Source organism: Amphiura filiformis, chromosome 16 (assembly GCF_039555335.1).
Source record: "Amphiura filiformis chromosome 16, Afil_fr2py, whole genome shotgun sequence".
NCBI classification, from domain to species: Eukaryota; Metazoa; Echinodermata; class Ophiuroidea; order Amphilepidida; family Amphiuridae; genus Amphiura; species Amphiura filiformis.
In genome coordinates, this window is record NC_092643.1 from 45715609 (window position 1) to 45729828 (window position 14220).

Below are 14220 nucleotides of genomic sequence, written 5' to 3' on the forward strand. Positions count from 1 at the left end.
TATCTCCACAGTGAAAAGCTACTAAGGTTGATTTGTGCAAACGCCCGTGCAAACGAAATAAATTTTTTTATTGTAATCTTAGATTGATTTGGTGGTATTCGCCCCTATTTAGTCCGAGCTGAGGGCGCACATCTTCAAATCACTCCGCTCGCCTGGCTCGCAATTAGTCCTGTAAAAACGAAATCTTTTTTCATGTATTTTACTATTTTAGGCCTTTCTGTGGACTTGTAATTAAAAAGTTATAGATTTTAAAATAAATAAGACCTACACATGAAATTGGATCCCAAAAAAGTTACATAACCCAATTTTTGGAGAAAAAAAAGTAGGCCCTCGTATTGAAAAAATGGCCAGGGTGCTGTTTTAAATAAAAATAAACGCACATATCTCCAAATTTAATCACAAGACAACCCGTATATTGAAACATTTATTAAATTTTCATCGATTTGCAATAGATTTTTGGTATTTTTATATTCAATTCGTTGCCAGAAAGGTATAAAACCGCGAAAAGAAAAGACGCGTAATCTTAGATTGATTTGGTGGTATTCGCCCCTATTTAGTCCGAGCTGAGGGCGCACACCTTCAAATCACTCCGCTCGCCTGGCTCGCAATTAGTCCTGTAAAAACGAAATCTTTTTTCATGTATTTTACTATTTTAGGCCTTTCTGTGGACTTGTAATTAAAAAGTTATAGATTTTAAAATAAATAAGACCTACACATGAAATTGGATCCCAAAAAAGTTACATAACCCAATTTTTGGAGAAAAAAAAGTAGGCCCTCGTATTGAAAAAATGGCCAGGGTGCTGTTTTAAATAAAAATAAACGCACATATCTCCAAATTTAATCACAAGACAACCCGTATATTGAAACATTTATTAAATTTTCATCGATTTGCAATAGATTTTTGGTATTTTTATATTCAATTCGTTGCCAGAAAGGTATAAAACCGCGAAAAGAAAAGACGCGTTTCACGTGTGTTTTAATGGGACGCCCTATTGGTGGTGTGCGCCCAGAATAAGAAAGAAATGGAACGCAACAATCTGAATTTGGTATTGAATTTCCTCTTTTTCCTTATTCCATATTTTTAGTTCCAGGCTCCAGCATATTTGGACACAGCAGTTTCGTAATTTTCTGTAAGTATATACAATAATAATAATACCAAAATGAAGAATAGAATGATTGCATTTGCAATGCATATTTAAGTAAAAAAAAAGTAAGCTTACCACGCATGCCAGACAGGGTCTAAGTAATTCTGCATAAAACCGGGCAAAGTTATTTCTATAGATCTGCTGCGCATTCAAATTGCATTGTATTGCATCGTAATTTCATTTGTGTCTATGCTAATTATGTTTACACAACATGAACTCACGTGTTTTCAAGCAAATTCGCCGATAATAGGTGATCAAAAGCGATCGGAATGTTACAAAAGTACAGATCATATTCAGCTTACTTCATGTGAGATGATCTTTGGAAAAATACGGCATAATTTGTCTTGGTGTTTGCGGAATGCCATGCAGTAAAATATTAATACGTTATGCAATTCATGATTGACAACTAACAATCGGCGTGTCCTTCAGTATCCTCCACTGTCAATTTCTTATCCACTCACTAATCCTCACAAAAGCTTTGTGTTGATTACGTAATGTGTGGAGGCAAATTGCAATAAGTACAATGAAATAATGAGTAGGGCGGGCTCCGAGGCGGGTTTCTTCTTCATCTTACGTAACAGTATTGTTCTCCAAAAAACCCGGAAGCTTGTCGTTTGGAGCTCTAGCTGAAATACAGCAAGATAATGTAAGATAGTAAATGTAAACCTGTATTTTAGCTAGAGTATCTCGAGCTAACGCATGCCATCAATGGCCTAGTTCCAGTAACTGTAACTCGTCATACCTAGTCAGGTCCGTAGATATCATTATGTTTATGATAAAGACTGAAGTCTTGCTGGCAGGACTAATCAATGGCCATGCTACATGTATACATGTAGACCTTTTCAATCACATGGACGCGAAGCGTCTTTACACGCTTCAGCGTAAATAAACATAAGCGCTCCTCAACTGCGTGCATTGGCGCTTAACGCACAACTGGCGACGTCACGTGCATGCCCAAGTCACTGCGTATAGGACAGGTTCATTCATATGTGACATGATCAAGGGGAATGTCATGAGTCACATTTTGGCAATTTTTCAAATTTCAATTTTCTGGCAGTTTACAAATTTATGCTACATTTGATGCAAACCCCATCAAAATCGGACATCTGGTTACCGAGTTATGAGCAATTTATCAATAGCTGAAAACAAAATAAAACAAAAGAATTTGAACACTGTCACTGTTTTTACCAATATCTCAGTCAGAAACAATTAGCGACATCCGACTCATTCCCCTTGATCATGTTACATATATTTTCATGACTAAATGGTTGTTTATGCCTGAGGGGGCGCTTGCTGCCCATGGGCATAAACAACCGTTTCATGAAAATATATGAATGAGCCCCGTTTGTACATACATGTACCAAAACATTTTGTGACTCTTATTTCATCGAAATAACGAAAAAAAAAATTACAAGTAACATTGTTAAAAAACTTGATTTTCCTTGCATTTTCCGTACCCGGTGATCGCACATCTGGGACACAGGGTATTAACGTTATTTATATACGATGAGGTAAAGATTCTCGCCATCTGATTGGTTAAAAGCGCGAGCATAGTTTTGACTATGCCATAAAAGTAACTATGCCCCAGGCATAGTTCTGCGTGTGTTTTGTTCTCAATGTAAAATGATATTACGCACACGTTAATGATTTCGCGCACTATAATTACGCGGAAATCGCAGATGTGCTGTTCGCATTGAAACTATTAATTTCTCTTCCCAAAATTGATGCTTTTAACCAAACAGATGACAGATTAAGATCTTAAGATTTGGTATATAATTTTACTATAAATAGGGGAATGTTGTATCTATCTATCTATCTATCTATGTATGCCTATAAAGGCTCCGTCAGTTTCAATCCAAATGTCGCCAAATTCATACCGGAGATCGATGAATATACGGGAACGTGTTTAAACTTTATTTGGTTGAAAACGGTCAAGAATTGGCTGCAAAAACAGTGAAAATATGGGTAATAACAGGTTTTTTTGTTATGAAAATCGGTTGTTAGCCTCACGCGTCACTGCAGCTGGCGGCAGCGGCGTCGGCGCCTCGTGCGTAACGCGCACTACGCCAATGGGCGCGTAAGCGGCGACTCTTGAGAGCCAGAGACCAGTGGACATGATAATACGGAAAGAAGGAAAAATAAAGGACAAAAAGGTACATGGACGGGTCACAGGATTATGATAACGGGTGAACACGTCTGCAGACACGCTATGAGAGGACGTAATAAATACGGGAAAAATATGTTTGTTAAACAACATGAAGCGGTCCTATAAAGAAAAAGAAAATTAAAATGAGTACAAAAAAGTACGAGTGATAGGCCAACGGGTTAAAGTAACTAAATGGAACGGGAACGAAACAAAGAAGGAAAGAAACTAATCAGGAAATGTAAGAAAAAGAAGCTAAAATAATGAGAACAGAATTAAATAAAAAAACATGGAAACGGGAAATCACAAGCAGCAAATAAACAAAGAAGCTAAAGGAAATGTAAGAAAGAACAGATTTAGAAAATAATGGGAGCGAGGTTAAATAAATAAATAACATGGAAACGGAAAATCACAAGCTAAGCAAAAGAAACTAAAAAAAGAAAGTGTAAGAAGAGACAGGTTTAAAAAAATAAACCTGTTCAGTAATTATTCCTGTTATGGTGAACGCTCCCATCTAGTAATAAAACAAATATTGACTGCTTTTTATTCTGGGCATGGTTAAAATTGCAGGCCTGCTGTGATCTCAAAACCATGACCATATAGACGAATCCGACGAGCCACATTCCTACACCTCACTGGCGGCCATAGCGGGGGCCATCCATCCATTTTTCGTGACGCCAGTATCATAGTAGTGCAGCGTTTAGGGGTGGTGCAATAATTATAGAAATGTGTACCCCCTGGGTGGTGAATTATAGGGGGCAAAGATTTTTTGCAGGCCAAAGGGGGGGGCAAGTATTTTGGCAGGTCAAAAGGGGGGTCAAGCAATTTTGGCAGGTCGAAAGGAGGGGCAAGCAATTTTTGGCACAGATATTTTGGGCCCGATTCTATATTACGCCTAAAAGGTGTAGGAAAGCGTTACAAACACGTTTTCCAAAATTTCCTGCTTTCGCTGCGCTTGCATTATATGATAAGACAAGTTACGGTTTTAAATTCAGGTTCCCAAAAATCTTGCATGTGTCCTTACACACTTGGCTCGTCGGATTCGTCTATAGAACTTGCAACATGTGGTGTAGTTACCTGATTTATCTCATTTATGAACACAGCTGCCAAGCATGTGATGATTGCTGAACAGCTGCTTGTGCGTAACATGAATTATAGTCATGAAGCATGTAGCGGAAGATCGCAGTGGTCCTTAGAAAGTATTAAATCCGCACAACAAGCTAGTGAGCCAATTAGACACGGCGAACCTGCATGTTTTGTTCGCAGGCATTACTTAATTTGGCTATTCCAGTTGAAATCCACACTACCTTTGGAAATATCTCCCACAGGGGGACTATGTATTTCAAATGTAATTGGTCAGAGTTAATCATTTTGAAACCCATACTCCCCCTGTATTGTGGCTTTACCTATCTTCCACAACTGAAGTAAGGAAGTTACCCAATTGTCCGGGGGGGGGGGGGGCGCTTGTATTTTAAGGTGGACACCATGCTCTGGTACAAAAACAAGTAAAAAGGGTTGTTTTTCAGCATTGGGCAAGTCTGTTTAGGGTGTAATAAATGCCAAATATCAGGAAAAAGGGTGTACTTTTCCAAGCAAAATACTTGCTCAGGGTACCAAAGTTTAATGGCAAAATATCAAAATGGCAAAATATTGCGCCAGCATCCACTACTCAAAATATTGGACATGCCTGTCATCTATCACATGGTAGAGGATAGTCATATTAAAATTCCTTTTATCTTTTATTCTCTAAATGAGTACAAACTACAAAACAAAGTAATCCTCTTTCGACCAATTGATCATCTTAGCCAAACAATTTTCATATCATAGTCCAATAGGTAGAAAATAGTTTTAGAAATTATTTTTGTGGAAGTTTTCTCGATAAAAAACAATTTAGTGCACCAATTTTGGCATAAAATTAAGATAAAAAACTGTGATCTGGACTGGTATAGTGCCAGGTGCCCCCCCCCCCCCCATGGCTATTTGGAGGATGAAAGTCTGGCTATCTTTCTCCTTGTTGAAAGCATTTCCCATCAAGTCTGTCATCATTTGCAACACACTAGCCTTCAAATCATAGTTGTTATAAACTAATCTGGCAGCTCTGCACTGAATCTTTCCTGCCTGAAGTATCGATCTGCTCTTTAGTGTGGGGGTCCCGTACCCCTGAACAGTACTCCAAGGTAGGCCTGTTGAGGGCTTTATATGCAGTGGTTTTTATGTCTGTGCTACGTGATGCAAGGTTTCTGCAAATGAATTCAAGAGTCTTCCTAACTTGGTTTGTTATTTTATTTATATGGGCATTCCACTTGAGATTTTGGGTAACCTCAACACCCAAGTATGAGTGAGATGCTCTTTCTAGAAGGACACAGCCCCAAAAAAGTATAATTAACAGTCTTGGGTGATTTGGAAGCAGGAATTCTTAAAACATAACACTTCGGGTATTAAAGGTCATCTGCCATTTTTGTTTCCATTTGGAAAGTGGGTCTAGATCTTCCTGTAGAAGTTTTAAGTCCTTGGGTTTTTATCTGGGAGGTGGATAGGTCTATGTACCTTTATAACCCCATATCTCTTTCAATGACTGTCAAGTGCATTTTTGAAGGAGTTCACCTTGAAGATTTTCATGTTCTGCCCTCTTGTGTAGCTCTCTTCTATTACCTGAAAGAATCTTTTCTTGTCTAGACCTGTGAGGATTTTGAAGGTCTTGTTTTAACAGTACTTCTTTGTTCCAGACTGTATAAATTCAACGCCTTCAGTCTTTCAGCATAGCTCATCAGGTCTCTTAGTTCTGGTACTAGTTTTGTGGCACGTCTTTGCACTTTCTCCAGGGTGATGATGTCTTTCTTCAGGGTTGGGCTTCAAGCTTTATTGATAACTTCCCAGCTTTGATTTCTCATAGTGTAGACATTCTTAGGATTGTTGCCTCCCATGGATTGTCTCAAGACATCAGGAAAACACAACACCAAAGCAATGATTAGACTCCGCATTGCCCCACGATCATGAGGACCGTTTTATTAAACTATTTATGACCATTCAACAATTTTATATTCATTTCAACAATATTTTACATTCATATATACATAAATATAATTGAGATAAATAATGATAGATTTCATAGCACTTTCATAGCAATTAAGACATAATATAAATACAGATAACCATACTAAATTATTTATCTTCCAGTAAATATTATTTTAATAACACAATACAAGAATTATTGGAAAAATTTGTACAACAAGCCAACCATACAGGCTGGACATGCAAGAATTGACTTCTGTATCACATTTATTACCAAATTTCATCTTTATACAGATAACTCTTTGGATCAAACAGAGGATTGAATTGGAAAACAATATTTATAACATAATTATTAATTAAACAGAAATCTCCAAAAGAAGAAACAATGCCAACTCTATTAATGAATTAAATCTTTAAATCCCTATATAAGCTGGTAATTATTGAAAAGTCAGCCACAATTTACTATAAAATAATATTAATAAATGAAATAATCCACTGACAAATACAATCAAGCTAAAAAGATACTTCAAATAAGCATAAATTACTCTACATAAAGCATAGTAGAAAGTGGAGACAATCTACTGACGAGATTCTTCAGGATTTGAAGAAACTCCAGACAAAGCAGCGTAGTAGAAAGTGGAGACAATCTACTGACGAGATTCCTCAGGATTTGAAGAAACTCCATACAAAGCATTTATTAAGCCAACACAAAGCGTAGTAGAAAGTGGAGACAATCTACAGACGAGATTCTTCAGGATTTGAAGAACTCCTTACAAAGCATTCGTTAAGCCATCACAAAGCGTAGTAGAAAGTGGAGACAATCTATAGACGAGATTCTTCAGGATTTGAAGAAACTCCAGACAAAGCAGCATAGTAGAAAGTGGAGACAATCTACTGACGAGATTCTTCAGGATTTGAAGGAACTCCAGACAAAGCATTTATTAAGCCAACACAAAGCGTAGTAGAAAGTGGAGACAATCTACAGACGAGATTCTTCAGGATTTGAAGAACTCCATACAAAGCATTCATTAAGCCATCACAAAGCGTAGTAGAAAGTGGAGACAATCTACAGACGAGATTCTTCAGGATTTGAAGAAACTCCAGACAAGGCAGCATAGTAGAAAGTGGAGACAATCTACTGACAAGATTCTGCAGGATTTGAAGAAACTCCAGACAAAGCATTTATTAAGCCAACACAAAGCGTAGTAGAAAGTGGAGACAATCTACAGACGAGATTCTTCAGGATTTGAAGAAACTCCATACAAAGCATTTATTAAGCCAACACAAAGCGTAGTAGAAAGTGGAGACAATCTACAGACGAGATTCTTCAGGATTTGAAGAATTCCATACAAAGCATTCATTAAGCCATCACAAAGCGTAGTAGAAAGTGGAGACAATCTACTGACAAGATTCTTCAGGATTTGAAGAAACTCCAGACAAACCAGAGAGTAGCATAATTTGACATACTTTTATTGAAGCATCTTTGACAAATGAGATAACTGATTTACCCTTCCGCTACTGGGAGGGTGGGTGGGATTTTTTGGTCCAGCATGATCGGAGGAGCAAATGCAAGTGGCTTACTAAGAAAGGTATGAGCACAACAAAGGAAATGGAATTAAAGCAGAAACCTGATTGACTGCACCCCACTAAAGTGCCATCTGAATGGCCAGGAATCTGGGATTGTTGCTATAACAACACAACAACTCCTACATCATTCCAATACCATGACCCAAATCAATAGCATAAACTTTCAAGAGGACTTGATATGGCTCAAGTGGAAATGATAGGATAATTGTCCAGACTTGGCTGCACATGAATGCCCAGCTCCCCTGATGCTGAGACAATCGGGTTTTTAAAAGATTTTCAACTTTGAAAACGTAATTACTTTACATTTGCTAGCGTTGAATTTAAGCAGCTAAATTTCTGATTATTTCTGCAACTTTGTAACTTAGCTGCATTGTGTGGTGAGTTGACAGACGTGAACATCTTTGTATCATCTGCAAGCAGCTGGATACTGGACTCAACATGTTGGGGAAGGAGGGGGCAAGCTATTTATATACAGAATAAACTGGAGCAACCCCATCACCAATCCTGGCCCCAGTATGCAGTATAAGCCCCTGTGAAACTACTAAAGTTAAACAGTGTGTGTACATGTACTAGTACATGTACTTGGTCCTGTTATTCATACATGTAAATCTAAAGCAACCAGATTCAAACTAACATTGAGAACTGAGTTCAACTTTTTTTTCAAAATTTCCTGTGTTAGCCACCCAGAGAGGCCTTATGTAGCTCCAGTACCATGGTGACCAGAGCATAAAATTAAAATTAGCCATCATGTGACATTTGACTACAATGTTTTAAATAAGACGTATTGGCTGATATTTGGTGAAGTTGTGAAAAATGTCCATACACATTTAAAGCAAAACAATATCAAAACATAATATGATAATGTGTCATTCAGTAAATCATGCCTTTGGTAGGAGGAAAGGTAAAGGTTTCTTTTGTTGCATGAATGATTTTGTGCCAGTAACTTTTTTCTTGACAATCTTACAACACAGTTTCATGTTCATTATTCTTTTTTAAAAACAGATCTGCACCATGACTAGTCAGTCACTTTCCACACAACTGACATTTTGCAATGATTGTGGGTGTCTACGACTACGGGATGTTACAAATCAACTTCAAGAGTTGTTCACCAAGAGGTCTATGAAGCCAGATTTGTGTGGTATATGCAACAGATATGTAGAAAGTAGCAGCCAAAAAAAAATTGACATAAGTAACTCTGCCCTTCAGGAGAATCAGACTAGTAAGCAAGATGAGGGTCGGGATGTTGAATGTAATTCTGGTGAAGTGAGAAAAATTGTGAAAGATGAACAAGTTCAAGAAGATAAATCTGTTGAAGCAGGTTGCCAATTACAGCCTAATGTTTCAAATGAAGGTGATGATGATGATGATGATGATGATGATGATGATGGTGGTTTTGACTATGATGATGATGCTGATCTTGACAATGATGTCAAAGATACATGTACCATTGTTTTCAATAATGGGGCTAATTCTAGAAAGGAAGATGGTGATGTTGAATTGAATCAGACAGCCCAGAAAAGTCCAAATAAAAACTCTTCAGCAACAACTACATTTACATCAGATGTTGTTACTAAGGCTTATAGTCCTCTGTTATCGATTACAAACACTTCAAAATCAAAGGTTGTGGGAGCCACTAGATCTAAGGTTGGCAAACGTACCACATCAAAAGTTACAGCAACTAGAAGGGTTGCAGCAACATCTAAATCAAAATTTGCAGCATCAACTAGATCAGCGGCCAACAAAAAAAGGCAATGATGAAGGTACAGGTTCCGTCAGAAACAAACGACATACAAGATTAAGCACAGGTGTAATTAAGGCTGCAAATTATCAGTCTTTATTAAAGACTGAAGATGGCGATAATGATGATGATGATAATGATGATGATGATAATGATGATGATGATGCTGTGAAGGAGGAAGAGTATCATGCATCAGATAACAATTTTGATCCAGATGACAGTGATGGTGCTGATGATGACATTGACATCTCAAAATACATAGTCAGTAAGAATGACAAATCTGCTGTATCAGGCATGGAAAGTAAACTGACAGACAAAAATGTTGATAATCTAAATCAGCATGGAATTGAAATTTTGGATCCAGCATTGCAGGAGCTCACTGTGCCTGGATATGATCAAAAGAAGCCATTTATTAAATGTAAATTGTGTGGTGATGATTTCAGACTTGCCAGCCAGTTTCAAAAGCATGTTGCAAGTACCCATGGTGACGTAGTGAAGATTGATAAACCATACGTTTGCCTGGAATGTGGCAAAAAGTTTCCTGAATCCAAATATCTCACAAAACATAGATATCGTCATAGAAATGAGTTTGTCACCTACAGATGTACACACAAGAACTGTGACTTTACTTTTAATAGAAAAGACAGGTTGATAAGTCACATTCAAGTTCACAAAGGGAAGAAAAAATTTCAGTGTAATGTATGTGGAGTCGGTTTTGACACTGTCAAATTTTTATCGGTCCACAAGACACTGCACTCAAGTGACAAGACTCATTCTTGCCCGCATTGTGAGAAAACATTCACTCATGTAGTGTATTTCAGAGAGCATCTACGATGGCACAAGAACGCCAACAAATTCAAATGTGACTTGTGTCCGTATACCTGTGGTGGAAAGCACTATTTGAAAAGTCATCATATGAGAGTGCACGAGAAAGCAGACGAATATCTGGAATGCGAGCGATGCAAGCGTACATTCAAGCACAAAAGTTCATACGACAACCATGTTCAGTTGAATAAGTGTAAACTATTTATAAAGCCACAACTGCCATGTGATCCTGATTCGGATCTTAGTGGCAATGTTGCCAAGGCAACGAAATATCTGAATAGTAATGTCATTGAAATGATGGGGAAAACTGGGAGTATAGGTTCAAAGTTCAAATGTAAACACTGTCCAATGGCAGAATTCCGAACTGCACTCAAATTTCTTCAGCACCACAAAAGTGATCACGCTGAACTCCATCCTGATATAGATTTTATAATGAAGACAGCGTTTAAATGCACTGAGTGCAACCAGTGCTTCAAGAGTCGCAGACTTGTCAAAGCACATCTGTTCACCCATTCTTTGGATCGTCCTCACAAATGCAATCACCCAGGTTGTGACAAGACATTTAAGAACAAGGAAGGCCTCAAGGGTCATGGTATAACACACAAAGAAAAGCAATACATGTGCAGTTGGTGTGGATGGCGCGCCTCAACAAAGGCCCACTTGAACAGGCATCAGAATTCTGTACACCTTAAGCTAAAACCACATCAATGTGCCCATTGTGGAAAAGCTTTCGGGAAGAAAGGTCACCTTGACATGCATGAGAGACGAATACACCTAAAACTGAAGAAGCATATGTGTGAGAAATGCGGCAGATCTTTTGTAGATGTCTCAACTTTAAAGGCCCATATGCTTTACCATACTGGAGAGAAACCTTACAAATGTGATCAATGCGATTATCGGTGTGTCAGGGTGGATTATTTGGGGAAACATAAAAGAACTCACTCAAAAGAAAAACCATACCAATGTAAACTCTGTGATATGACTTTTGCATATCGGACTCCATTGGTTGCACACGAAAAGAGGCATCATGGCATTGATCGTGGTGGTGCGAGTGCAGAGCCGCGAGACATGTTTGCAGTTTCATCAAATAATGTCCAGTCATCATCACAAACGATGGATGGGATGGCTCAAAATGTGACTGCTGAATCAGAAAGCAAATTTGCGGTTCATTTCTTACAGCAAATGTGAATATTGAACAATTATGCAATGACATTATAAAGTACTGTACAATTAGTGAGAAACACCCCCGCTGTTGCGTCCTTCATCATATGGGTGTCTATCACGCTATGGTGTGAACATATTGTGTACATTTTACCAGTGCTGGCCACATAATTTCAACGGGATCCCCAACAAAACATATGGGTTCGCTGTGTCAAGTTGGCTCCTAAACCAAAAATGTATCTACTGCTAATAGCAAAGTGTCATACCGTAAACGTTTGCCTAATGGTACTATGGGCTCCCTTGACATAACTGGAATTTTAAACACAAACTAAAAGTGCCCTCCCATAAAAATGATGGCACATACCCTGAATTCTTGTTGGGATTTTTAGAGGAGGGAGCTCTCTATTTGTACATGAAATTTACCCTAAGGCAAAGGAGCCTTGGTGCGCCATTAGGCGAACATTTACGGTATTGTAACATGCTATTACTACTGATAGCAAGATGAAATATGTATAACATGCTATCTACTGCAGTACTGCTGATAGCAAGGCCAACATGATATTGTACATGTAATGCTATCTGCTGTTCAGTTTATTTTGTAAAGTGTTCACCATTCACTCTTTTCAAAATCAGTTTTTACTGTGGATCATAGTAGATTTCTCTACTTGTTCAGGTGTGTGCCTTGAATACATAAGTCCATTCTGTTATAGGGAATAGATTGTTGTTTTGACTAATTAATTATAGTTTGTTTTTATATACATATAAATTCAGGTGAAATTTGATAAAAATCATACTCATAACACTATTTTTCTAGAAATAGATTATATGATTTTGATTGATGTGATACAGAAAAAAAAAAGTTAATAAAAGTGTGCGGGGAATTCAATACGCAGAGTAACGGTTATCTTTGAACATAACAAGTGCAAGCCTTACAATAGGCTTTTACAGAAAGCAAAAATAATTGGATATATTCAGAGTTTTGAGAAAAATGTATTCACAGATCTAAGCATCAATATCAAAAGGATATGACACCATCATATGAATGATATGATAGCAGCATCTTGAAGGGCTTTGTTTCAAAACCCCTTACATCCACTTGAGCAATTTTAAGAAAACATCAAAAAATCATCAAAAAAATCACTGATATAAGGGGGTTTGCAACAAAACTACTTTTGTTGTAGATCCCCTTAAGTGATTTTTTTAATGATTTTGTGATGTTTTCTCAAAATTACTCAAGTGGATGTAAGGGGGTTTGAAACAAAGCCCTTCATATGCTGATAGCATTGGCCTCTATAAATAGCTATAGAATATATTTAAATCACAAGGTTAACAATGGAGCATATAGTAAAACACTATACAAACTTTTATATTGTCTGTGTGATTGCGTCAACAATATAGAGTATTGATTCTGTTTTAATGGAATTTAATATATCTCCACAACTAAGTTTGTTCTACATCACTGAGCGATAGCTATCGGTTTCTAGCCAATCAGATAGGACTCCTTTTCTTGCGTTCGGAAAAGCGAGCTACCTTATTGGTGAAATACCAATCACCCTTCGCTCACCAATAGTGTATATCCTATAGTTCAGTATATTTTGTCAAGTGGCACTTGATGGTGTTATTACAATGTTGCGTGATTCATGCTGGGAAAAAAGAATTATTTACCTGCTGTTGTCGCTGTGAACGGGGGCAAATTTCTTGGCAAGCTAAGAAAGGATCATGTAACGATGTAAATATTACATATCGAAGCTTAAATGGTCAAATATGGTTTAAAATGGGGGGGGGGGGGTGCCTGTTTAAAACGGGCTGTACATGCTGTGTATGCATAACAATTGTACATTAACAGTACCTTTATTGATAATGTGTTCACCATTCCTTTTAAAAACAGATATGCACCATGACTCATCCATCCAGATCCATACAATTCCTGATGTTTTGCAATGATTGTGGGTATCTACAACTACGAGATGTTATACATCAACTTCAAGAGTTGTTCATCAGTAAGTCTATGACGCCAAATGTATGCGGTATATGCAACAGATACATAGAAAATTACAGCCCGATAAAGCTGGACTCCAGTTACTCTACAGTGCAGGCGATACAAAAGCAGAAAATCAACAAATTCAAATGTGATTTGTGCCCGTTTACCTGCGGCAAGAAATATCACTTGAAAAGTCATCATATGCGAGTGCATGAGAATGCGGACGAATATATGGAATGCGAGCGATGTAAGCGTACATTCAAGCGCAAAAGTTTCTTCAACAAGCATGTACAGTCAAATAAGTGTAAACCATTTACAGAGCCACAGATTCAGGATGTCAGTGTTGCTGCTGTAGACGTACACGAGGTCACTGTTGATTTAGATGCAAACGAGGTCGATGTAACAAAATATCTGAAGAGTGAAGTTCTTGAAATGATGGGTAATGTTACAAATATTAACACACCGTTTAGGTGCAGACACTGTCCAATGGCTGTGTTTAAAACCGCAGGGGTGTTTCTAAAGCACCACAAGACAAAACATACAGAACTCTACCCTGATATAGATTTTCTGATGAAAACAGCTTTCCAATGCAGTGTGTGTAACTATTGCTTCAGAAAAAATGCACACG

The 14220-nt window shown here is 37.7% G+C and overlaps 1 protein-coding gene across 1 annotated transcript; it reads left to right on the forward strand.

Moving 5' to 3' along the window:
* The first annotated feature begins 1012 nt into the window (after positions 1–1012).
* LOC140136078 (uncharacterized) lies at positions 1013–12157 on the forward strand. The gene is made up of 2 exons (XM_072157785.1): positions 1013–1130; positions 8890–12157. Exon 2 carries the CDS (start codon positions 9449–9451, stop codon positions 11636–11638), a length of 2190 nt encoding a protein of 729 aa, XP_072013886.1. The 5' UTR covers positions 1013–1130; positions 8890–9448; the 3' UTR covers positions 11639–12157.
* The last annotated feature ends 2063 nt before the right edge of the window (positions 12158–14220 follow it).

Coding starts and splice junctions, on each gene's coding strand:
- LOC140136078 (XM_072157785.1), top strand. CDS start 9,449: ATGTTGTTACTAAGGCTTATAGTCCTCTGTTATCGATTACAAACACTT.